We start from the raw sequence: 26,262 nt of genomic DNA on the forward strand, positions 1-26,262 counted from the left end.
TCCTTCCCTGCCATGCAACAGGTGACCCCTGAATCAAGTGAGCCAAGGCTGACTAGAAGACACCCTGGTGGAGCCAAAGGACCTTTTAAGAGGAGAAATCAAAATTTATAAAACCCCTCTGTGACTAGAGTAGCACTTAAGGGAATTCTAATACTTTTATCCTACATACAATCATCTGGTTTGCTGTCACACCGGGAAAACCACTTTAAAATGCCGTTTAATTTTCTGGATCTGCACGGCTGTTCTTCAGGCATCGCTACATCCCCTCTTGTCTGTACTCCTGTAGCTCTAAGGTAGGTGAGGAAAGCCACCAAACTCCCATTTTATAAATACAACAACTGAGTCAAAGAAATCAGTAACTTGTCCAAAGGGCCTGTAAGAAGCAAATACGGGTCCAGAAAACAGAAGCGTTTGGCCCCTGGGTCAGTCTCCCTTTCAAATGCACACCATTAATTTTAACTTTTCTCTACTTCATTAGTGAAGCTACTAATTAAGGGACATGCTACCTACACGTGTTACAGCACAGAGGAGACCTGCACACACCAGGCAGCATGCACAGGACCACGTACTGCATGTTCCACGGGTGTGAAACCCCAGGGCAGCCACCTACAGAGGCTGAGAGGAGAGGAGCAACTGTGACCCCCAGAGAGACTCTTCACAGATGTGAGGCTTCTCCCAAGGGTGAAAGAAATGCTCAAAAATTTGATTGTGGCAATGGTCACACACCTTGTCAATCTCCTAAACACCATTAAACTATACAGTTAAAAGGGGTAAATTTTATGTAAATTATATCTTGATAATTCTGTGTTTGAAAAATTAGGATGTTGAAATATTACATGCAGAATAATTTCATTATACTTAATAGCTTATTGAAAGAAAAAGTTTTTTCACTTGGGATAAATTTGAAAGTTGGTGAAATAGATTTAGGGAAAGATATTAGTGCTGGAATGATTTATCTGAACTCTGTCTTCCAATATTTGTGACTGCTGACAAAAAGCAAAGGACACATCATTCCACCAGGTGGAAGGAAAATCACTTAAGTGCACTGATTTGTAGGTCACAGTGACCTCTGAGAGGAATATTATCAATTGAGATAAATTGTGCATTCTGGAAGTAATATTAGCATGAGCCAAACATCAAATTACAAAACTTAGGCAAATCTTTAAAAAGGGAGCTAATAATTTAGTCTTCCAATTTTTATTTTACATGTTTACTTTTCTATAAAAAAATTAAATTTTGTCATTAAGGACTGGGCTGCTATTGACAGTGCATAATTTACTTTTTTTCAACCACTGAGCCACATTCCCAGACCTATTTTGTATTTTATTTAGAGACAGGGTCTCACTGAGTTGCTTAGTGCTTCACCATTGCTGAGGCTGGCTTTGAACTTGTGATCCTCCTGCCTTAGCCTCCCGAGCCACTGGGAGGATTAAAGGTGTATGCCACTGTAGCCAGCGCATTAATTTACTCTTATACCACTATTAATATGAGCCAGAATTAACACATGCATTTTAATTTTGAGCCTCAATTGTTTTTAATGAAAAGAAAAGTAATGACCATAAAGGTTATATATTGAATTGAAATTGAGATTGGCCGGGCATGGTGGCACACGCCTATAATCTCAGAGGCTTGGGAGGCTGAGGCAGGAGGATCACAAGTTCAAAGCCAGCCTCAGCATTTTATCGAGTAAAGACCCTGTCTCTAAGTAACTCGGCAAGACCTTGTCTCTAAGTAAAATATAAAAAAGGGCTAGGGATGTGGTTCAATGGTTAAGTACTCCTGAGTTCAATCCCCAGTACCCAACAAACAAATGAATAAATAAAAATAAAGTTGAAATTTTTTGATGGTGTTTTCAAAAACAGTAACAAAACGTGAAACTGTGAATATATATTCAACTTTGGAAACAAACAAATGGCATCAGAATTAGAAGTTGGTCATAGCAGATGGGAGCTGAAAGGGTCTGCAGGTCTGAGCCCAGCCCACTGCTGCCTGGGTGTGGATACAGTCCCTGGGGACAGACAGTGTGTCAGTCACCTGGCTAATGTGTGGCGGGTCAGTGTCTTCTGTCAGCCTAGAATGCTTTCAACTAATATCACATTTGTAGGGGATTAGGGGGGTGGCTGTAAGATACAGTAGAGAGAACACTCATAGCTCAAGATGGAGAAAGATTATTCTCAAATAAGAGATATAGAAATATAAAATGAAGAACAACTTTTAAAATATTTGTAAGGAAACACAATAATGATATAATACTCAGTACAAGTTTAAAAGTTTAGAGTGCAATGAAATATAGTTCATGTTAGTCAAAAGAATGTGACATTTCATATTAGTCAAAAAGAGTATAACATGATGAGTCACTTCTTGAGAGAATAAGGAACAAGCAGGAGTGTGAAGAACAGGCTGTAAAGGAAATTCAAGTGAACTAGTCCAGAAAGGAAGTTGACTATGATACCTAACAGGCAAAATTGGTTCTAAACCTGTGGAACTGGTAAATGGTTTATAGAAAGAAGCATAAACATGCAAACATTTAGTTTCCTTTTCTTTCTTTCTTTCTTTCTTTTTTGTACCATGGATTGAACCCATGGGCACTTAACCACTGAACCACATCCCCAGCCCATTTTTGTTGTTGTTGTTTTTTATTTTGAGAAAGTGTCTCCCTTATTGCTTAGGGCCATGCTAAATTGCTGAGGCTGGCTTTGAACTTGCAATCCTCCTGCCTCAGCCACCAGAGATGCAGGGATTACAGGCATGCAACACTGTGCCCAGCTAGAATTGTTTTTAAGATTTTTAATTATAATAACCATATATAGAATCCATGTTAAAAGTGAATTTTAAGTACTTTGTATTGTATTTTTTAAACAAATTTTATTTCTTCAAAACAAAAAAAGGGGAGAGAATTGAACAACAGCAGAGGAGACAGAGAGGGAAGATGGGAGGGGAGGGGAGGGGGGATAGTAGGGGATAGGAAAGGTAGCAGAATACAACAGTCACTAATATGCCATTATGTAATAATGTGAGTATGTAACAGTTGTGATTCTGCAATCTGTATTTGGGGTAAAAATGGGAGTTCAAAACCCAATTGAGTCTAATGTATGAAAGATGATATATCATGAGCTCTATAATGTTTTGAACAATCAATTAAAAAAAAGTAAGTAAAAAAAAAAAAACAAGACACAAAAAGAGACGACTGTGTAACAGTCTACTCTTATTTTGATTTGCCCAAAGAACCTAAAATGTCATGCCCATTATATTACTCTAGTGATATATCTGGGGAGAAGATATTCACTGTAACACATTGGATTTTCCTTTTCTCAAAGGGTAACATGATTTCTGAAAAAGACATAAATAAATTAGAAAAGGCATAAATGACAATATCATAATAATAAAAATCTTAAATACCATACTCATCTAGTAACAGAAAAATTTGGCATGCTTTAAAAAGAAAGCAGATTAAGAAGTAAGACATTTAAGTTCATGAAAATTGTGAAGCAAATGCCATCATATGGTAGAGAAAGTATAACTGGACAAAATAATTTGAATGGCAATGTCCTTGGAGCTGGAGAAATTCACTGAGTATTCTCAGTACAGAGGACGTAAGCCCCTGTTGAGAACTGATAAGGTTAACAGCATCTGCATATAGACCTAGTGTAACACCAGAAGGCTGGGAGCCCCATGAGGACCCTATAAGAGCCACGACTCTGCACACCTGCGGGCCAAGGGAAGACAAGGCCTGTGGCTGGCATGCAGAAGACGCCCAGAAAACAGTTGCTGAAAAAGTGAAAGGAATTGCAGGCCAGCGTCAGCCAGGGAGGACAGTGGGAAGAGGCGAGCTGCGGTGAGAGGCGGTGTACAGGTTCACGGATGGTGGGCAAATGCTATGTCAGATCACAACCAGCAGAAAACAGGGGTGGAGAGGAGGGGAGCAAAGGGGCAGGCAGGGAACCTGGGAGAGTCTCCAAGGGATCCTAAGAGGGAAGCTCACCTAATTTGATAGACAACACTTGACAGACAAAAACTGAGATGGTAACTCTGCTGTCCTTCCTGAACCTGTGGTTCCACAGCCTTCTGTGTTAGCTCTTCATATAACCTAGGATAATGAACTTAAATGAAGGAATGATTTATTGTGGTTTATGGTTTCAGAGGATTCAGTCCAAGGTCACCTGGTCCTCTTGCTCAGGGCCTATGACAGCACAGTATATCATGGCAGGAGCATGAGGCAGGGGAAGCCAAGAGACAGAGGGGCAAGGGCCTCAAAGGCATGTCCCTATACCCCAACTTTCACCTACTAGGCTCCACCCCTTAAAAGTCTACCACCTCCCAACAGCACCATGGGCAGGAGACCAAGCCTTCAACACAGGGGCCTCTGGGGGACATTTGAAATTGAAGCTATAGTACCTTCCTAAACCACTGTCACCACTTCTGAAAAATGAATTGGAAAGAAATAATATGTTGGTACAATCCAGTCAGTTCACCAGAAAGGTATTTGTGGATAAAGCAAGAGATTTGTTTATGAACTTTTTAAAAAATATTTTGGCAACTTTCACACTGAGACCCTGACATGGGAATGAGTAAGATTCTATGGATTCAAACAACCTGGTGCCCTTGGGAAAGAAACATCGGGAGTACTATTGGTCGTTCCTGAGAGTAGCTCTAGTAGGCCTGTCCACTCTGACTTACCAATTCAAAAATGGCTTCCACGAAGAGAAATGTAAAGGACTTTTAAATTTTTCCTTTGTTTCTGTAGTGTGTTACCTGTGGAGAGAACCTATTCAATAACAGCAACACAAACGAACCTCTAACTCAGTATTGAAGTAATATGACTCTTTACTCTGGAATTATACTGCCCTTGAGAACAGACCCTTACATCTCTCAGCCGCCCAGCCTCGCAAGAAGACCGAAGAGATCAGAGCCTCCACCTGCACTTCGAACCCGAACATGCACTGTACTTAATGAAAGTGAGGCCTTGATGAGTATCAAAGTGTGGCTAATTAGTGCTGCTATGTTTTTGTTTTTACTATAGGAAGTAGAACATGAGCTAGATCTTGAAAGATGTATAGTTTGGGTAATTCTTTTAAAGAAAGTTTATTTGTTGGCAGCAGATGACTGTGACTCTGGCCAGCCCACCGGCGGAACCCACGTGGTAGGAGCAGAGCAACTCCGCACACACAAGTGAAAAAGAAGCTGCGCCCCATCTACCAGCGTGGGGTGGCTTTCCCCACAGGCTTCCATCTAGGACCTAAAAGACCATCATCCAGGTTCCTGCAGGCAAGGTATTGGTAACCTGCAGGGACACTACAAGAGTATAAGGTAGAAACTGTAATACCTGAAATCCACTCTGCTAGAGAGAGAGACACACAGACACAATGAAGAAACAAGGGAAGAAAATGCCCAAAACAAACCAAGCTGATACAATAATAGATTCCACTGACAGCACAGTAGATGAAATGTCAGAGACGGAGTTCGGAATGTATATGAACATGATATGCAGGGGCTGGAGCTGGGGCTCAGTGGTATTGCACTTGCCTGGCACGTGTGAGGCACTGGGTTTGATTCTCTGCACCACATATAAGCAAATAAAAAATAAATAAATAAAGGCCTATTAACAACTTAAAATTTTTTTAAAAAAATAAAGTGATATGCAAAGCAAATAATGAATTAAGAGAGCAAATACAGGCCACAATTGAATGCTCCAATAAAGAGATAAGAGAGGAAATACAGGTAGCAAAAGATTACTTCAAGAAAGACTCAAAAAAAAAAAAAACAGAAATCCTTGAAATGAAGAAAACAATAAACCAAGTAAAAAATTCAATAGAAAGTATCAACAACAGACTAGATCACTTGGAAAATAGAACCTCAGGCAATGAAGACAAAATATATAATCTTGAAAATAAAGTTGACCACCCAGTGAAGATGACCACACAGTGAAGATGGTGAGAAAATATAAAAAGAACCTCCAAGAATTATGGGAAACATGAAAAGACCAAATATAAGAATTATCAGGATAGCAGAAGGCACAGAGATACAAACCAAAAGAATGAACAATCTCTTTGATGAAATAATATCAGAAAATTTCCCAAAAATGAAGAATAAATTGGAAAATCAAATATAGGAGGCTTACACGATACCAAATGTACAAAATTACAACAGATCCACACCAAGGCACATTATAATGAAAATGCCTAGCATACAGAATAAGGATAGAATTTTAAAAGCCACAAGAGAAAGGAATCAGATTACATATGGGGGAAACCAATTAGGATCTCAGCAGATTTCTCAACCCATACCATCAAAGCTAGGAGATACTAGAACAATGTATACCAAGCTTTGAAAGAAACTACAGAACTCAATAATACAATCAGTTATTTTTTTAATATTTATTTTTTAGTTGTAGTTGGACACAATACCTTTATTTCACTTATTTTTTTAATGTGGTGCTGAAGATCAAACCCATGGTCTTGCTTGTACGAGGTGAATGCTCTACCACTGAGCCAAAACCCCAGCCCAATACAATTAATGATTTAGACTTAACAAATAGAGTTTTTATCCACCATGGAGTGAATATACCTTCTTCTCAGCAGCACATGAATCTTTCTCTAAGACAGACCTTATACTATGCCACAATGCAACTCTCGGGAAATAAAAAAAAAATAGAGATACTACCCTGTATTCTATTAGATCATAATGGAATAAAACTAGAAATCAACAATAAAATAAAAAGTAGAAGCTACTCCAACACCTGAAGACTAAATAATATGTTTATTGAATGAGCAATGGATAGCAGAAGACATCAGGGAGAAGATAAAAAAAACTCTTAGAGGTAAACAAGAAAGAACACTGATACAACATATCAAAATCTCTGGGACTCTATGAAGACAGCTTTAAGAGAAAAATTTATTTCATTGAGCTCATTCATTAAAAGAAGAAAAAGCCAACAAATAAATGACCTAACATTACATCTCAAAACCCTAAAAAAAAGAAAAACAAATCAACACCAAAAGTAGTAGAAGACAGGAAATTAAAGGAATACACATGAAAAGAAGAACTCAAACTACCACTATTTGCTGGCAACATGATTCTATATTTAGAATAATTCTAATTTTAGGATAATTAAAATCAGAGCTGAAATTCAAAAAAATTGAGAAAATGAAAAGTTGGTTCTTTGAGAAAATAAATAAAATTGATAAACCCTTAGCCACACTAACAAAGAGAAGGAGAAAGAAAACTCAAATTACTAAAATTCATGATGGAAAAGGAAATATCACAACAGACACTACTGAAATACAGAAGATAATTAGAAACTATTTTGAAAATTTATACTCTAATAAAATAGAAAATCTCAATGACAATGACAAATTTCTAAAAACATATGATTTTACCAAACTGAATCAGGAAGACATACACTATTTAAGCAGATCAACTTCAAGCACAGAAATAGAAGATGTCATCAAAAGCCTACCAACCAAGAAAAGCCAGGGACCAGATTCTCAGCCAACTTCTACAAGATCTTCTAAGAAGAACTAATACTAATAACTCCTCAAAGTATACCATGAAATAGAAAAGGAGGGAACCCTTCCAAACTCATTCTATGAGGCCAATATCACCCTGATTCCAAAACCAGACAAAGACACACCAAGGAAAGAAAACTTAAAGACCTATATCCCTGATGAACATAAATGCAAAAACACTAAATAAAATCCTAGCCAATCGCATACAAAAACATATTAAAAAGATAGTGTACCATGATCAAGTGGGGTTCCTCCCAGGGATGTAAGGTTAGTTCAACATACAGAAATTAATAAATGTAATACATCACATCAATAGACTTAAAGATAATCATATGATTATTTCAATAGATACTCAAAAAGCATTTGATGAAATACAGCACCTTTGCATGTTCAAAACACTAGAAAAACTAGGAATAGTGGGACCATACCTCAACATTGTAAAAGCCATCTGTGCTAAGACCAAGACCAACATCATTCTAAATGGAGAAAAATTAGAAGCATTCCTTCTAAAAACTGGAACAAGACAGGGATGCCCTCTTTCACCACTTCTATTCAACACAGTCCCTGAAATTCTAGCCAGACAATCAGACAGACAAAAGAAATTAAAGGAATACACATGAAAAGAAGAACTCAAACTACCACTATTTGCCGGCAACATGATTCTATATTTAAAAGATCCAAAAAATTCCACAGGAAAACTTCTAGAACTAATAAATGAATTCAGCAAAGTAGCCGGATATAAAATCTACCCATGAATCAAAAGTATTTCTATACATAATTGATGAATCCACTGAAAGAGAAATTAGGAAAACTACCCCATTTACAATAGCCTCAAAAAAAAAAATACTTGGGAATCAATTTAACAAGAGGTGAAAGACCTCTACAATGAAAACTGCACAACTCTAAAGAAGAGAACTGAAGAAGACCTTAGAAGATGGAAGGATCTCCATGCTCTTGGATAGGCAGAGTTAATATTGTCAATGGCCATTTTACCAACACTGTTATACAGATTTAATGCAAATCCTATTAAAATCCCAATGACATAGAACTAGAAACTAGAAAAAACAATTATGAAATTCATTTGGAAAAATAAAAAACCCCAAATAGCCAAAGCAATCCTTAGCAAAAAAAGATGAAGAAAGAGGTATCACAATACCAGACCTTAAACTATACTACAGAGCTATTATAACAAAACGGTATGGTATTGGCACCAAAATAGACTTGTAAACCAATGGTACAGAATATAAGAAATAGAGATCAACCCACATGAATACAGTTATCTCATATTAGACAAAGGTGCCAAAAACATACACTGGAGAAAGGATAGCCTTGTCAAAAAATTGTGCTTGGAAAACTAGAAATCCATATGCAGCAAAATTAAATTAAATCTCTTGTCTCTCACCATGCACAAAACTCAACTCAAAGTGGATCAAGGACCTAGGAATTAGACCAGAGACCCTGTACCAAATAAAAGAAAACCTACACCCAAATTTTCATCATGTTGGATTAGGCCTTGACTTCCTTAATAAGACTCCTAAAGCACAAAAAATAAAATCAATAATCAATAAATGGAATGGATTCAAACTAAAAAGCTTCTTCTCAGCAAAGGACACAATAAGTGAAATGAAGAGAGAGCCCACAGTATGGGAGCAAATTTTTACCACACGCACATCAGATAGAGCACTAATCTCCAGTATATATAAAGAATTCAAAAGACTTAATACCACAAAACCAAACAACCCAATCAACAAATGGGCTAAGGAACTGAACAGAGATTTCTCAGAAGATGATATACAAGCAATGAACAAATATATGAAAAAGTGTTCAACATCTTTAGTAATTAGAGAAATGCAAACGAAAACTAGTGTTAAGATTTCATCTCACCCCAGTCAAAATGGCAGTTATTAAGAATATAAGCAATAATAATTGTTGGAGAGGACGTGGGGGGAAAGGTACACTCATACATTACTAGTCATTAGAAACTGAACCTTTTGTGTTTGTTTATCATGTGAATTTCCTGTGTTAATGGTCTATTTCTATTTTTCAACCATATGCTTGGTTAGGCATTTGGAATTTCCTGTTACAGTTAAATAAATATTTTATATGGAGTGGTTTTAACCTCTGCATTTCATATATAATACAAATGGGTTTTTTGGTATGCTATTTTTAGGTTTGGGGTAGGTTTTGAACTCAGCTTCCACTTTTTAAAAAAAATATTTATTTTTTAGTTGTAGTTGAACACAATATATTTTATTTATTTATTTTATGTGGTGCTGAGGATCGAACCCAGGGCCCTGCATGTGCTAGGAGAGCGCTCTACCACTGAGCCACAATCCCAGCCCCTCCACTTTTTTTTAATAGGCAAATTTTTTCTCTTCATAGTGTTTAACATGCTGCTCCATCCCAACCATTAAGATATTCTGTATCTTTTTGTGTGACAGTTTTCATTAACTTTGTTTGGTGTATTTGGCTTATTTATGTCTACAAAACTTTTGATATAATTTTGCTTTTTCCCATGGTTAATGACCCTAATGTTAAAATCTGATTCTACTTTGGATTTGCTGCACTGTTCTAAAGATATATATGCCATTTTTATAGCAGCAACACATCCCTCTGATAACAGTCTAAATATGCTGGGGCTAGGTGGCCAAACATAGTTCTTCATTTCCAGACTGTTTTTCAAGTATTTTTCTCAAGAGCTGCTCTAATAATAGTTGATGCCAAGATCCGAAGCAGGGGAGCAGTCATTTCAGGCTAAGAAGTTGTCAGGAGCAGGTTGGGGTCCAGGGTCTTAAGTACAGGGCAGCTGTGCCCTCACCAGACAGGTCTCATGGCATGATTCTGGTTTTGAAGTTGGCAGCCTCCCTAACCACCTTCACACATGCTGAACACCTACATATTCATTCAATAAATTCCCTTGTTCTGTTACATTCAGTTGAGGGCTTTTTTTTTTTTTTTTTTTTTTTGTACAATTTCAATAGAAGTTGAAAAAAAGGCAGCTCCCTTAGTGCTAGCAGCTCTGAGCTCTGATCACCAGCAGCTCTCAGCTCTTAGTGTGACCCTGCCCTCTGAGTGCCAGCAGCTTTCATCACTGTTGTTAACAGCTCTCCCCAGCTTTCTACAGTCTGGTTAAACTGGCAGCTCTGCGCAGTTCTCAGAGCTCTCTAGCAGCTCTTCAGCTGATAGGTATTCTCAGGGCTAGCAGCCCTTGGAACCAACAGCTCAGTCTACTCCACTGGAGAGAAAAATCACATAGACGCAATAAAATCATCCCAGCGAGGCTCCAATGAAACCTATGCTGTAGCACAGCAGGGCTGTGCACAGGACAGAGGTCCCAGACTGGCCAGATGGGAGTAAAAGGAGTGCAGCGGATACAGCCAAAAAGGACAGCACTTGCCATGTGGCCTGCCAGCACTGTGTACAGTGGCCTGCCCGTCTGCAAAGGAATACTGGCCCACTTGGCCTGGCTCCATGGGTGAGAAGGGGCTCCTTGGGACTGCAAGGAGACATCTAAGTGGTTGCAGGGTTGCTGAAGGAGTGGGGTAGTTGTGCACAGCCTGGGTGGGTCTCAGGAGCATGGCAGTGTTGCTCACATCCTAGGGGGCTTTGGGGTCATGTCAGAGTTGTGGCCTTAATGTTAAACCCAAGTGGGCTACAATAGGAACATCTTTTTTTCTATATTTCTTACTATTTTTTTTAAGCTGGTGCCAAACTTTTCTAGTCATAAATTGTACCTGGAGCACTTACTAAAAATAAAGAGTATTAGAATCTTGGAGTTTCTAACTCAGTATGCCTGGCAGATGTGCAAGTATGTGCATTTTTAATAGGTCCTCTTGTCTTGCCTAACCCTTCTCCCTTCTCTTCCCTTCCCTACAAGCCACTGATGTTCTTGTGGTCATGTAATTTTGAAAAACAGCTTAAATTCTTAGAAGACTTGCCTAGTCAATGGTTTATTTCTATAAGGAGAGAAAAAAACTCATTTGTTATTTTTTTTATTATTAAGGAAAAGGAGTTCAGTATTCTCAGGTGTCTTTTTGGAATTCACTGAATAGTGCATGAGCCACCACAGGCTCTGACCTGACACAGCTTGGGTCTCAGTCTCAGCTGTGTCACCATGGACTGTTTCTCTACCTAAAAGGGACTATAAAAGTCCTCACATAGACTAATGTGACAATCAGATGAGAGAATGGGCAGTGCTGATTCTTGGGTCAAGTGCTTAGTGCTAGTCAAATGTCTGGCACAGAGGGGCTGGGGTGGAGTCCCCAGAAGGGAAAGTGTCCTCCTTTCTTCTCTTATCATTACCCATTATGCCACGAACCCCATATACTATCACTTATTTTGTCAAACATGAAAAGGTTACTACTGAACCTAAACTCCCTGTTGGTGCAGTATAAGATACCCTGTGCTCTGGTGTGTTTTTCTAGGAAACTAAAATATTCAAGAACACTGCTCATTAATAGAAGAGAGACAAGAACAATATGCATTGATTTGGGGACAGGATGTGCACTTTGATAAAACTATTTTTAAAAACATTTTATTTTATATTAATGGCTTTGTTACCAAAGGAAACTGAGATGTAACTTCATGTATCATTCACTTACAAAGTTTTATACCAAACCAAGTCGAACCCAAGACTAAAAATCTCCACTATTCATAGTCCTCTTAGGGTAGTTCACCTTGTTCTCTTTTTCTACTCTCAGTGTTTTTCAGAAAACTATTTTTAAGAAGTAGGATGTATATTTCAGCGAATCTACCCTAATTTGTCCTTTTAATATCTAAAACAAATAGCATGACCTTTTCAGAGTCTTATTTATAAATTTATTTAATTTTATAAATAGGTGATATATTTAAGCAACTTAAAATAGTTTTCAAAAACAGCATGGTATTGGCACCAAAACAGGCCGGTAGACCAATGGTACAGAATAGAGGACACAGAGACTAACCCACAAAATTACAATTTTCTTATATTAGACAAAGGTGCCAAAAACATGCACTGGAGAAAAGATAGCATCTTCAACAAATGGTGCTGGGAAAACTGGAAATCCATATGCAACAAAATAACATTGAACCCCCGTCTCTCACCATGCACAAAACTTAACTCAAAATGGATCAAGGACCTAGGAATTAAATCAGAGACTCTGCGTCTAATAGAAGAAAAAGTAGGCCCTGATCTTCATCATGTGGGATTAAGCCTCAACTTCCTTAATAAGACTCCTATAGCACAAGAATTAAAAACAAGAATCAATAAATAAGATGGATTCAAACTAAAAAGTTTTTTCTCAGCAAAGAAAGAAACTGTGAGGTGAATAGAAAGCCTACATCCTGGGAGCAAATTTTTACCCCTCACACATCAGATAGAGCACTAATCTCTAGGGTATATAAAGAACTCAAGAAGCTAAGCACCAAAACAAACAAACAACAACAAAACAGATAACCCAATCAATAAATGGGCCAAGGACCTGAACAGACACTTCTTAGAAGACGATATAAAATCAGTCAACAAATATATGAAAAAATGCTCATCATCTCTAGTAATCAGAGAAGTGCAAATCAAAACTACTCTAAGATATCATCCCACTCCAGTCAGAATGGCAGCTATTATGAAGACAAACAACAAGTGTTGGCGAGGATGTGGGGAAAAATGTACACTTATACATTGCTGGTAGGACTGCAAATTGGTACAGCCAATTTGGAAAGCAGTATGGAGATTCCTTGGAAATCTGGGAATGGAACTACCATTTGACCCAGCTATTCCTCTTCTTGGACTATACCCAAAGGACTTAAAAACAGCATTCTACAGGGACACAGCCATGTCAATATTTATGGCAGCACAATTCACAATAGCTAAACTGTGGAGCCAACCTAGATGTCCTTCAGTGGATTAATGGATGAAAAAAAAATGTGGCATATATATACAATGGAATATTACTCAGCATTAAAAGAGAACAAAATCATGGCATTTGCAGGTAAATGGATGGCGTTGGAGAAGATAATATTAAGTGAAGTCAGCCAATCCCCAAAAAACAAATGCTGAATGTTTTCTCTGATATAAGCGGGGTGAATCATAGTGGGGTAGGGAGGGAGAGCATGGAAGGATTAGATTAATTCTAGATAGGGAAGAGGGGTGCTCAGCAAGAATGCCATTTTCCAATAACAGGAATTAGAGCTCTTTAGAGAAGTCACTGATTCTGAGATGAGGTTTCCTCCTGCTGCCACAGACATAATGGTTACAAACAATAGCCCAAAGGGTCTGGAATGTATCAACAGGATACAGGAGCTGACTGAAAGAACCCAAGTGGCCAAAGCCAGAAAATGTGAGGAGAAAAGTAAGCAAAGCAATACTGGATTATAATCAAGGTATAAAATAAAAGTTCATGAGCTGGGTACAGTGGCACATGCCTCTAATCCCAGTGGTTCAGGAGGCTGAGACAGAAGGATTGCTAGTTCAAAGCCAGCCTCAACAAAAGCAAGGCACTAGGCAACTCAGTGAGACCCTGTCTCTAAATAAAATACAAAAAAGGGCTGGGGATGTAGATCAGTGGTTGAGTGCCCCTGAGTTCAATCCCTGGTAGCCCCAAATAAAAAATTTAAAAAATTAAAATCCATTTGTAAAATCCCCATGTAAATGATACATTAAAAATGTGGAGAAAAGATAAATCTTCCACGCAGAAGAATTCCAAGTACGGCATTCTGACTGCTTCCCTGAAGGTGAGGGGCAGACTTCCAGTTCAAGTCTTAGTGTACATAGAGAACTCCTTCCAGAGAATACAGGGGAGAGAAGGAGAAAGGAAATCATAGTCATGAGGCCAGGTCATGAAAGTTGACATGGATGGCCGCCACACATTATGTTGATACTTACTTGTGAAAAGATTAATGCCATAGTGACAACAGCACTCTGTCTTTTCCTTCCCCAAGCTAATGACTCCAGTGATCATGAGGAAAAAACTCAGATAATTCTAACAGAGGGGCATCCTATAATATACCTGACCAGGTGTTACAGTCTGGAGTTTACATGTCCCCTTAAAGCTTATGTGCCGAAGGCTTGGTCTCCAGCTGATGGCACTCTTGGGAGGTGGTAGAAACTTCAGGAGGCAGGCCTAGCTAGAGAAAGTGGGTTCTTTGGGGGTGTGCCCTTGAAGACTATGTTGGGGCCAGGTCCCCTTCCTCTCTGGGCTTACAACGTCTTCGGTACACACCCATAAGTCTTACCATTCTCAATGACACGGCTGAAGGGATACAAGGAAGCCGGAATCCCAGACATGGTTACCCTTACAGTTACAGATAAGTATATTTGCAGGATAAATTGATTAAAGCAAGGTTTTGTTGTGATTATAAGAAAAAAAATTCTAGAAAATTCCTCATTATGGTTAATTGCTAACAACAGAAAAAAAATGCTCTTTACCTAGTACTTCTTTCTGCAAATCATGGCATCTGACTTGTAAGTTTTCTTCCTGCTGCTTGGACATATGAATCTGCTGGGACCTCAAGATGGCTGTATCTGACAAGAGTTTGAGATTTTTCATTTCCTCTTCAAGGCATACCTTAGTTCTCTGTGACGCTGTCAAAGTTTTATTTAATGTCTCTATCTCTGTAAAGAAAATTCAAAATTTATAAATAAGTAACCCTGAAGCATAAAATATTTCTCCAAAAACTGGTTTTCTTTTAGAAAATGAACAGTTGGAAGCCAACACTATCTTTTCTGGGAGGATAACGAGACCTAACCAAAAGGTTAAACTTAAATTCAGTAGTGATTCTGAAAAAGAAATGAGAAAGGGGTTGTATTGCTAAATGATGCATGAAAGAATTCAGTAGTTGTTTCTTAGACCTTAAAATTATACCAAATGGCAATGTAGACAACTTCTTAAGTACTCACAAATGAATCATATAATATCTGTATAATGGTCTGGGTTTTACTGAAACCATACTATTTTCTTGGCAATGTGATTCAGAAAAGTAAGCTTAAATGTGCTAGCAGGATAAATTTTTTTTCTTATAATGTGCTGGCTGGTAGCATTTCTAAAAGAATGACTAGTGTGCATTCTATACAAATTATAAAGAAAGGTGATAGGGGAGAAAAGGGCAAGAAGGATAAAGTAGCTAAAGCTGATAAACTTCTGGGTAACATTTATTAGTTAATAAATATGTTTTAATGATTATAATGGTATCCTGTTTCCCCACCCCCAAAATGAGACCAGAATCCATCATAGCAATGATCAGTCATTATTCTATCTCTTTAATAAAAGTTTAATAAAAATATATCTTTGAAGTTCTTAGATTGAAATGTGCTAATTTTATAGAATTTGTTGAGAAATATGTGAAGCATACTGTTGGTCAGAATAATCATCAGAGGCTGGGGTTGTGGCTCAGTGGTGGAGTGCTCGCCTAGCATGCATGAGGCACTGGGTTCGAGCCTTAGCACCACATACATCATAAATGTAAAATAAGGATACTGTGGCCATCTAAAACTTAAGAATAAATATTAAAAGAGAATAATAATCAAACTCCTCTTCTTTAATGTTTTCAGTATTGCACCATAAACCACCATTAAAATATATGTATGCACACACAGTATTAATACTATAGAATTTGTACAATCACAATTAGTTGAACTAACGAGGATACGATCTACATGAAAATCCAGATGGTGTGCTTTTCCAGAGGGCTCAACTGGCGTCCCTTCTTGGCTAGCCTCTCCTGATGTGGGACCATATCAGGTGTGACTGGTGTTCTGGGGAGACTGGCTTATTTTATTGCTTTTCAGACTACCAGCAGACATGGCAGCCACATGGTCAAGGACGGCCAGAAGACAGACATACAGGAGAGGCAACATGGCCTGCAAATGGTCACAGGAGCTGTAAAGCAGTGACCAGAACAGAGAAGACACATGCCTTATGGGAAGGTGAGGAAAAGGAGGACCTGGAACATAGCCCAGGGAAAGGAGTAAAAGGGAGTCTGGAAGGGAGGGGCACCCACCGCCGACCTGGGCTGGAAATGAGGGTCAGGTACATTTTTCACTCTAAGTTTCTGCTCAAAATGACTGGAGAAATAAATTGGCAGAGACCAAATAAGTACATCTCTACTATGGTGCAATGGTTACTTTATGTGGAAATTTCTGCCCCAAGATTAGCTAACCTGCTTCTTAAAACTTAGAATAATGCATCCATTTCTGTGAGGATAACTATCAATACACAAGTACATAAAATTTTTTAAAGACTGAAGTTTAAGAAAATAAGGTTACAGTTTTCTCTCATACCTAACAAGTCTCTCTGTGTTTCTGTAGTCATCAAGGTAGCTTCTAATGTCTGAATAAACTACCGTAGCACAACTGTACCTATGTTTAAGTCAGAATGACACGTACAGTAGCACACACATGTTGTCACCTATTTATCATTTGCCAAAATGACACTGCTTGGGTTAAGCAGGCTGACTCTGTTAGTGAACACCACAGTCTCTAAAATAACTACTCGTGTCAATGTGACTTTCTGACATTAAAAGAATAAGAATCTGCAATACAAATTTATTTGTAAAATGTAGTTTAAAAATGTGGAAAGGTACAGCAAGATTTCAAAATTGACAGAAGTGGCAATATTCCTATCATGGCATTAAGAAAGTCAGTGGATATGAACTGTGTGGCAAACTATTTACACTCCTGTACCTAGGGCAGCCCTGGGGTCAAGTCTGAATCCTGCCTTCTCCCATTATACAACCTCATACTTGTCAGTCTTGGGTCCTAGACTGGAGTTCAGGAATTATAATCCCTACCAGGTCAACCCACATTGGTCACTGTACCTGCCTTGGGCCTCCCCTGGTCAGCACCACCCCTTGAAGAAGATCCTCCTATCCCCAAACATCTGGTCTTCCTCTGTGGAAATCTTTTCAGACCTGATCCAGCTGTGTCCTAATCTTCATACAACCAACTTACACATTTGCACTGCACTGATCATAAAGAAATGTGATCCACCACTGGACTACAAGTCCTTTTAGGCCAGGGATAATATCGTCCTCATATATATTTCCTTCATAGTTCCTATGAAACATCCAGAATTAACTGAGAGACTCAGTGGACACCTACACTATGAGAAAGGCATAGCTGAGCACAGCTTCTAAGAGAGTCTACTAAAGCCTGGGGGAACACACTGAGCACCCATCTGCCTCAGCCTTCGTTTCAGAGGCAGGCAGTTCATGCCTCATGTTTCTTAATATCAGACTGGTAGTCAGACTTCCAAAGGGAAGAAACATTTTTAACAGGATAGATAAGGAAAAAGGCCTGTTTTATCCTTAGATTTCATTGGTCTTATTATATTTCTAAGTCCAGTTCTAAACTTGAATTTTAAAAGTTCAAAAGCTATTCAGGGGCTGAGGGTATAGCTCAGTGGTTGAATGCTTGCCTGGCATGTATGAGGCCTTGGGTTCAATTCCCAGCACTGCTTAAAAGAAAAAAGAAAAAAGAAAAAAAGGAAGAAAGAAAAAGACAAGCTACTCAGACAATGCTTGTTTTGAGAGTGGAAGCAAAACGTCTTTTACTAGGTAATACGGGTACAATTATTAGCATTGATCTCATGCAATCAATTTCTTCAACTTGTTAAGATTTTTATAGGGTTGAGGGTGTAGCTCAGTGATAAAACCCTTGCCTAGCATGTGTGAGGACCTGGGCTCAATCTCCAGCACTGTAAAAAAAAATTTTCCTATCTTTTTAGTCTTATATATCAAATGAACTTAAAATTATAGGTCATTATGTGATTAATGAACCTCTAGAACCTTATTATCAAGGAATTCTAATATTACAGACACAGTGTAAGCATTAATTCTCATGACCTTACTTAGTTTTATTATAATGGGACAAGATCCTCATAACCTAGAGCTGTTAAATGAAGAAATCAGAAAATAGTATGGAGACTTTTGAATGTTTTAAATATTTAAATATTAAATATGATTTTGAAATAATTATAGATTCAAAGAAACTTGATGATAAGCACATAAGGAGGTCCTGTTCCCTAGCTCCACTACTCCCCATGTGGGGCCCTTGGTATAACCATAGTACACAATGAAACTAGAAAATCTACACAGATAAAATCAGAGTTTATTTAGATTTTACCAGCTGTAAACATCCCAGTGTGTGTCTTCTACGTGATTTTTATCACAGTGCAGCTTCATATAAGGACACCATGACCCAAACACAGACGTGCTAACCGAGCATTCCTAACCTCTAGAAACTGCATTGGTTGTTTCAGAATGCTTTAGGAATGGAAGCATATGCTATAGGTGAGCTTTTGGAACTGGCTTTTTTCACTTACCAAATTTTCCTTGAGGCTTATTCAAGTTGTGTGGGTTAACAATTATTTTCTTTTGGTTGCTGGGAAGTAGTATATGGAATGGATATAGATGGTTGTCTTTCATCCCTGAAGGGTATTTGGACTGCTTCCAGTTTGGGGCTATGAATGGAATGCTAGGAACATTTACATACAGGTATTTCTTGTGAACACAGACTCCATTTCTCTGGGGTAAATGCCCAGGAGCACAATTGCTGGGTTATGTGAGAAGTGCATTTTTAGTGTTAAAGGAAATTGCAAGATTATCTTCTAGAATGACTATAATCTTTTACATCCCTACTGGAGATGCTGAGTGATCTAGTTTCTCTAATCCTCATCAATACTTAGTGAGGTAAGTCTTTTCAATTTTAGATATTCCAACAGATGCTTTTATATTGCATTTGTCTAGTCGCTAAGATATTGAGTATTTATTTTTCCAAGCACTTATTTTCTACCAGTCTACTCCCTTTGGTGAAATTCCTGCTCAGATCCTTTACCTGTTTTCTAACTGGATTTTTCAAAATGCAGAGTTTTGAGAGTTCTTTCTTCTGCATACAACGCCTGTCCTGGTATATGGCAAGCTAAAGTATCTCCTGGTCTCTGGCTTCTGTAGTGCCTTTTCATCCTATTAACAGGGTCTTCCACAGAGCCCAAGTTCTTAAGTGCTAAGATCCAATTTATTGATTTTTTTTCCTTGTAAGTATCATATTCTTAGCCTATGCCTAAGAACTCTGGAGTAATCATGGGCTGTACCATTTTTTTCCCAAAAAAGTTTTACAGTTTTTCATTTGATATTTATTTCTGTGATTTATTTGGAGGTGTAAGGTGTGAGTCTTAGGTTAAGGAATTTTATTTGTTTATTATTTATTCTGCTTAAGGATATAAAGTTGCCCAGCATCATTTATTGAAAAGGTTGTCCTTCTGCTACTGAAGTGTGTGTACAACCTTCCCCAAAATAAACTGAGCCAGGCACCATGGTGCACACTTATTATACCAGCAATTTGGGAGGCTGAGACAGCAGGATTGCAAGTTCAAGGTCAGCCTTGGCAAATTAGCGAGGACCTGTCTCAAAGTAAAAGAATAAATAAATAAATAGATAGATAGATAAATAGTATGACTAATAAGAATACCATTCTGAAACACAAGAGGAGATAAATATGACAGAGGGAGCATGGGGTTTAGAATAAAAGAGAAGAGGAGCAGTGACCACATCCCGATTCCTTGTTATGCCAGGTTTCTTCAGTGTTTCCTTCCTTACAAATGTGGACACTGAGGCTCCAGATCTCAGTGTGCTGCTGAGCCAGGGTATGGACTCTGGCCCTCTGCACCTGGGTCCCTTCTCTTAGGACACTTCACACCGTTGGGTGCCAAGAGCTGAAGCCATAACACAGGCCAGCACAGGCTAGGCCCAGCAGACACAGTGGCTCTAGTAGCCTTTCTCCAGATGTGGCAGCCAGGCAAAGCTACCCGGGATCCCACATTCCCTGCAGATTCCTCCTGGCTCTGACTCAAGTTCTAACATCACTGTCTATGAGAAAAGTTTGATAAATTTAATTAAAATCTGAATTAAATAATCAGAACAGAATAAGAGGAGTAAGAGACACTGGAATAAGAGATATTGACAAGTTAAGATTGAGAGTGACAAGTGTATATTCTTCGGCTAAAAAAATCACATTTTCCTTATCATTTTTTATAAATACCAATTACAATATTTTTAAAGTTTTTAAAAGTGTGGAAATGTTTATTTATTTATACCTGCAACATCCACAAACATTAACATAAGACAAGCCACAGGATTTTAAATTTCCAGTAGCCACATTAAAAATGTAAAGAGAAACAAGTAAAATTAATTCTAAAGTGTGAACTTCAACTCCACATATCCCAGTTATCATTTCAGCAAGAGTCTATCGGCCACATCTCAGGTGCACAATGGCCAGGGGTGGCTGTTGGCTGTCATGCTGTACAGGGCAGGTCTATATGCTTCTCAGGCCCTTGTTCATTTTTCATGTAGGTGTGACAGATTCTCAAGCTTTGCCAGAATTTATCTTTAAAAATATTGTGCTCCATTTATCTTCTATATAGATTTAAGATACTGATTATTAAAAAAAATGAATTTATTTTACATTTACATGGAACTTCTGTTAAATTTCAAGTATACTCAAATTGATCAAAGAAACTGTAAAAAGCAAGCATAGGCACCTTTGGAGTTTGGCACACACTCCGTACCTGTTTGTACACCCATGTCCAGGGGTTAGAACTCTGTTGATGGCCCTACGGCCCTACGGAGGGAAATCTCAACCAATAATAAAATGTCAGTTCTGCACACCCCATGGTGCTGTCCACTAGCTCCTGCTTGAGGATTGAATACACTGTCCATGTGTGTGAGTTTCTATCTTGAAGCTTCTGTGATCATCACTGTGAACTTCTAAATAAAACATTCCAGCTTCTCAAGCAATCATGGGTAATGATGAATGTAAAAGTCAAGGGTTGAAAATCAACTCTCATCTCTCCATGTCAGATAAAATGTAACAAGATTTAACGTTCCTTCTAGATGAAAAGCATTTAATTAATTGCTTTGGCTCCACTTTTAGTAATTAAATATGAAGGAAAAAATGGGATAAGACCACAAAGATGCATGTGTGAAATGTTCACCCAAAATTAACTTATAATAGCAAAAATTATGATCAACCTAAATGTCCATGAATAGAAAACTTGATAAATAAGACACATTTCTACAGTGAAATATTATGTAACATCATTAATTGGCATGACCATATGTCCATAATATATAGATATATAGAAAGAAAAAAATTCAGAAAGTTGTATACCAAAATGTTAACAGGGATGGTACCTCTCTAAATGAGATGAGATTACAGTTACAGATGTTGTTGGCTTTCTTCTTTTTTTTTTTTTTTTTGACCATTTTCTTCATTTTCTATTTTTACATTGATGCTATTTTATGGTTATGGTCCAGAAAACTCTTGAAGGATTTTTAATTTGTGCTGGGGGGGTGTTATTAAATTTTTATATGTGCTTCCTTAGAAGTTCGATAAACAAGATTCAGACTGTTTTTCTTTTGTTGTTGTTCTTTTTAGATATACAAGACGTAGAGTATATTTTAATATGCATACATGGAGTATGACTTATTCTAATTAGAATCCCATTCTTGTGGTTGTACATGGTGTGGAGTGCCGCAGTCTGGCTGGGCACAATTCAGGAGCCACTTGTCAAACGAAACGAACTTTATTTTTAGAACACACACACCACACCACACAGCTCTTCAGGAAAACCCTCAGAGCCCAACTGCCACCACAGCTTCCCACAAGCCACTCAACCTCCCCCACCCCTCCTGCTCTGGAGGCCGATTGCCTGGGTCGTGTGGGCAGAGCCAAAAAAAGTCCCCCAATGAGCAACTCCGTGGTGGCAGGGAAACAGCCCAATGATCATCACCGCAGAGGAGCCAATCAGTTGGCAGCTAGAAGTTTGCTGGGGCCCCTTTGGCTGTGGCTCTCAACAGTGGAGTTGCATTGGTTGATGTTCATATATGAACATAGGAAAGTTATGTCTGATTCATTCCACTGTCATTTCTATTCCCATCCTTCCTCCCTTCCCTTCATCCCCTCTGTTTAATCCAATGAACTTCTATTCTTCCACACCCACCACTTACTGTGTGTTAGCATCCACATTATTGGAGATCATTTGGCCCTTGTTTTCTGGGGGGACTGGCTTATTTCACCTAGCATGATAGTCTCCAGTTCCATTTACTAGCAAATGCCATAATTTCATTCTTCTTTATGCCAGAGTAATATTCCATTGCGTCTATATACCACATTTTCTTTATCCATTCATCTGTTGAAGGGCACCTAGGTTGGTTCCACAGTTTTGCTATTGAGAATTGAGCTGCTATAAGCATTGATGTGTGACTGCATCACTGTAGTATGCTGATTTAAAGATCTTTGAGTATTTACTAAGGAGAGGGATAACTGGGTCAAATGGTGGTTCTAATCTAAGTTTTCTGAGGAATCTCCATACTGCTTTCCAGAGTGGTTGTACCAATTTTCAGTCCCACCAGCAATGTATGAGTGTCCATTTTCCCCCACATCTTTGCCAACATTTATCATTACTTGTATTCTTGAATTGCCATTCTGACTGAAGTGAGATGGAATCTCATTGTAGTTTTAATTTGCATTTCTCTAATTGATACAGATGTTGAACATTTTTTCATATACTTGTTGACCATTCGTATTTCTTTATCTGTGAAGTGCTTGTTCAGTTCCTTTGCCCATTTATTATTTACTTATTGGTGTTAAGAAGTTCTTTGAGTTCTTTGTATATCCTGGAGATACGTGGATCGATTACCTCCTCTGTCCTTTATACTCCAGCTCTCACGGTACATCAACATGCTACATAAACAACTCAATACAATTTTCACTTTAAGTACGCATTGAATTTTAAAGAAATGCAAAGGAAAAGGAGTCTCATATTTACCCATATTTATTATTTATGGTGCATTTATTCCTTCCTGAGGACACTGGGGCTCTGTCTATAATTTTCAATATTCATTTTATTTCTAGTCTTCAAATTGAATAATTTATATTGATAAATCTTACAGTTCACTGATTCTTTTTTCTATAAGTGCAAAATTCTACACAAGTCCATCCAGTGAATTTTTGATATTGTATTTTTTAGTTCTAGAGATTCCAATTTTAATTGTTCCTCACTGAGGTTTTCTATTTTTATTCATTACTAGTGTGTTTTCCTTTGGGGAAGGGCTAGAGCAGCTGATCTGAAGTCCTGGTCAGCTTACAGCTGTTCCTCTAACAAAATGCAGTCTGCTGCTAACCACTGCACTCAGAGAGCATCACCATAAAGCAAGTTATGCAGATCTTGTTTTTCAATGTGTATAAAAGTTGTATTTATACTATACTGTATTCTATGAAGTCTGCAAAAACATTGTGTCTAGAAGTACACAAACCTTGATTTTAATATGCTTTATGGATAAAACAAGCTAACAGCCACTTGAGTCTTCAGCGGGCTGTGACCTTTTTGCTGGTGGAAGGTTTCGTCTCTGTAGCTGGCTACTGACTGGTCAGGGCAGTGGCCACTGTAGGTTGGGCTGGCTCTAGGGATTTCTTAAAATAAGACAGTAATAAAGTCTGCCCTGTTGATTGACTCTTCCTTTCCTGAAAGATTCCCCTGTGGCGAGTGATGCTATTTAACAGCATTCTACCCACAGTAAAACTTCTTTCAGAACCGGAGTTGAGCTCTCAAATCCTGCCCCAGCTGCGTCAGCTAGGTTTATGTAACATTCTAAATCCTTTATTGTCATCTCAACAATGTTCACAGTATCTTTGTACTAGTAGATTTCATCTTCAGAAACCTCTCTGCTCACCCATAAGCAGCAATCCCACATCTGTGAAAATTTTACCATAATCACATGCTCAGGCTCCAGGGCTAATTCTGGTTCTCTAGCTATTCACTCTACCACATCTACAGCTACATCCTCCACTGAAGTCTTGAGCCCCTCAGAGCCAGACAGGAATGTTAGAACCAACTTATTCCAAACTCCTATTATCTTGATATTTTGCCCTGTGCCCATGAACAATGAATGTTCTTAGTGCCATCTTTCCAGAAGGTTTTCAATCTACTTTGCCCAGATCCATCAGAGAAACTGCAGTCATTGGCAGCGATAGCCATTTGAACTGTATTAGCTATAAAACTTGAAATTACAATTACTCCTTGATCCATGGGTGAGTGCTATGTTAGGGCATGAAGACATGTTAACCTCATTAATGTCCATTAGAGCTTAGGTGACCAGGTGTGTGGTCAGTGAGCAGTATATTTTTGAAATGAATCTTTATTTTTTCCCTGACCATTAAGCATCAGTGGGTTTAAAAGATTCAGTAAACAATGTTGTAAATAGACATGTTGTCATCCAGGCTTTGTTGCTCCATTTACAGAGGGCACAGGCAGGGGACAGTCAGTATAATTCTTAAGGGCCCTTGGATTTTCGAATGGCAAATGAGCATTGGCTTTAGTGCCAAGCCACCAGCTGGGTCAGCCCCTAACAAGTGAATTAGTCTGTCCTCTGAAGCTTTAGAGCCAGGCATTGACTTTTTTCCACCTGTAAAATGTCCTAGATGGTACCTACATTGTTTCACTTAAGTCCACTGCTTGGCACAGCCACTACCGTGGGCCATGGAGAGACAGGAGAGGAGGTGGGATGGGGGGCAGGGACAGGGAAATGGCCGATTGGTAGAGCAGTGTGAACACATATAAGTGTTATTGTTTATAGAAGTTGGGCTTAGAGCTCAGTGGTAGAGCACCTGTCCAGCAGGCACAAAGCCCTGGGCTTAGTCCTCAGCACCACACAAAAAAAGATGTATTGATAAGTTCACCATCTTATATGGGCATGGGTCATGATGCCCCAAAACAATTACAACAGTAACATCAAACATCACTGATCACAGATCACCATAAAGTGTGAAATATTGTGAAATTTACCAAAATGTGACAGGGAGCATATGTTTACTGGAGCACGTGCTGTTGGGAAATGCCCAGGCAGACTTGCTGATTTGTTGCCACACACTTTCAATTTGTAAAAAAGAAAGAAAAAAAAAAAAACTCAAGGAAGCAAAGAGCAATGGAAGGAGGCAGTCTGTCCACATAACTGGGGCAGTTCCAGATGGGTCTCTGCTGACTGTCTCTTCAGGGCTGGGCGATCCTTTTCTATTTCTTACCAGGTAAAGTAATTTTGGATTATACACTGAACACTGCAGATATCATCTTATGGAGCCAGTTCTGTTATGTTCCTTCAATAGAGTACTGAGCTTTTTTGTCTTGATTTGTAATAAGTAGTTAATCTAGCTGAATTCAAACTGTAAGATATTTCTCCATTGTAGGGATTAGCTAAAATATCAATTATTTTAGTCATAGGTGAGTTTCTTAGGCTTCCTTGTTGCACATGTATTTCAAGGATAAGCCAGAAATTTGGAAAGAATTTATACACAAATTCTGAGCTCTCCCACCCTGGGCTCTCTTCTCTGGGGCATCCCCTCACTTCTCGGAGGCAGAGGCTGCCCGATTTGAGTTCTCTCATCTTAAGGCCAAAGCCATTACATATTTCTACCAGATCCGCAACTCTCTACATGGAGCAAAGTGTACCCTGCCCTTATTTCAACATCCTTTTTTGAGTAAAAAATTAAAAAGAAAAAGGAATTCACCATGCCCTTCTTTCAACGTTAAAAAAACAGACTATTTCTTAGATCAGTTTTAGGTTCATAGCAAAACTGGCAGAAAATGGAGAATTTCCACAAACCTCCTGTGCTGATACCCAATCTCCTCCACCTACACCAGAATGGTGCATTTGCTACAATCGATGGGCCAAGACTGGCATATTATTATTACCCAGAATCCATAGTTGACATTAGGGTTCACTCTTGGCGTTG

At 38.5% G+C, this 26,262-nt stretch overlaps 1 protein-coding gene across 2 annotated transcripts in view; it reads right to left on the reverse strand.

The window, feature by feature from the left end:
- LEKR1 (leucine, glutamate and lysine rich 1) overlaps window positions 1–26,262 on the reverse strand; it is a 195,819-nt gene that overhangs the window by 97,875 nt on the left and 71,682 nt on the right. The window contains exon 6 of one of the 2 annotated variants that reach the window (XM_081302791.1): window positions 14,908–15,093. The exons of the other annotated variant lie outside the window; for it this stretch is intronic. Coding sequence (XP_081158917.1) covers window positions 14,908–15,093 — 186 coding nt within the window. The remainder of the gene's footprint in view (window positions 1–14,907; window positions 15,094–26,262) is intronic. 2 annotated transcript variants of the gene reach the window in all.

This window comes from Spermophilus citellus, assembly GCF_964194105.1.
Source record: "Spermophilus citellus genome assembly, chromosome: 7".
Lineage (NCBI taxonomy): Eukaryota > Metazoa > Chordata > Mammalia > Rodentia > Sciuridae > Spermophilus > Spermophilus citellus.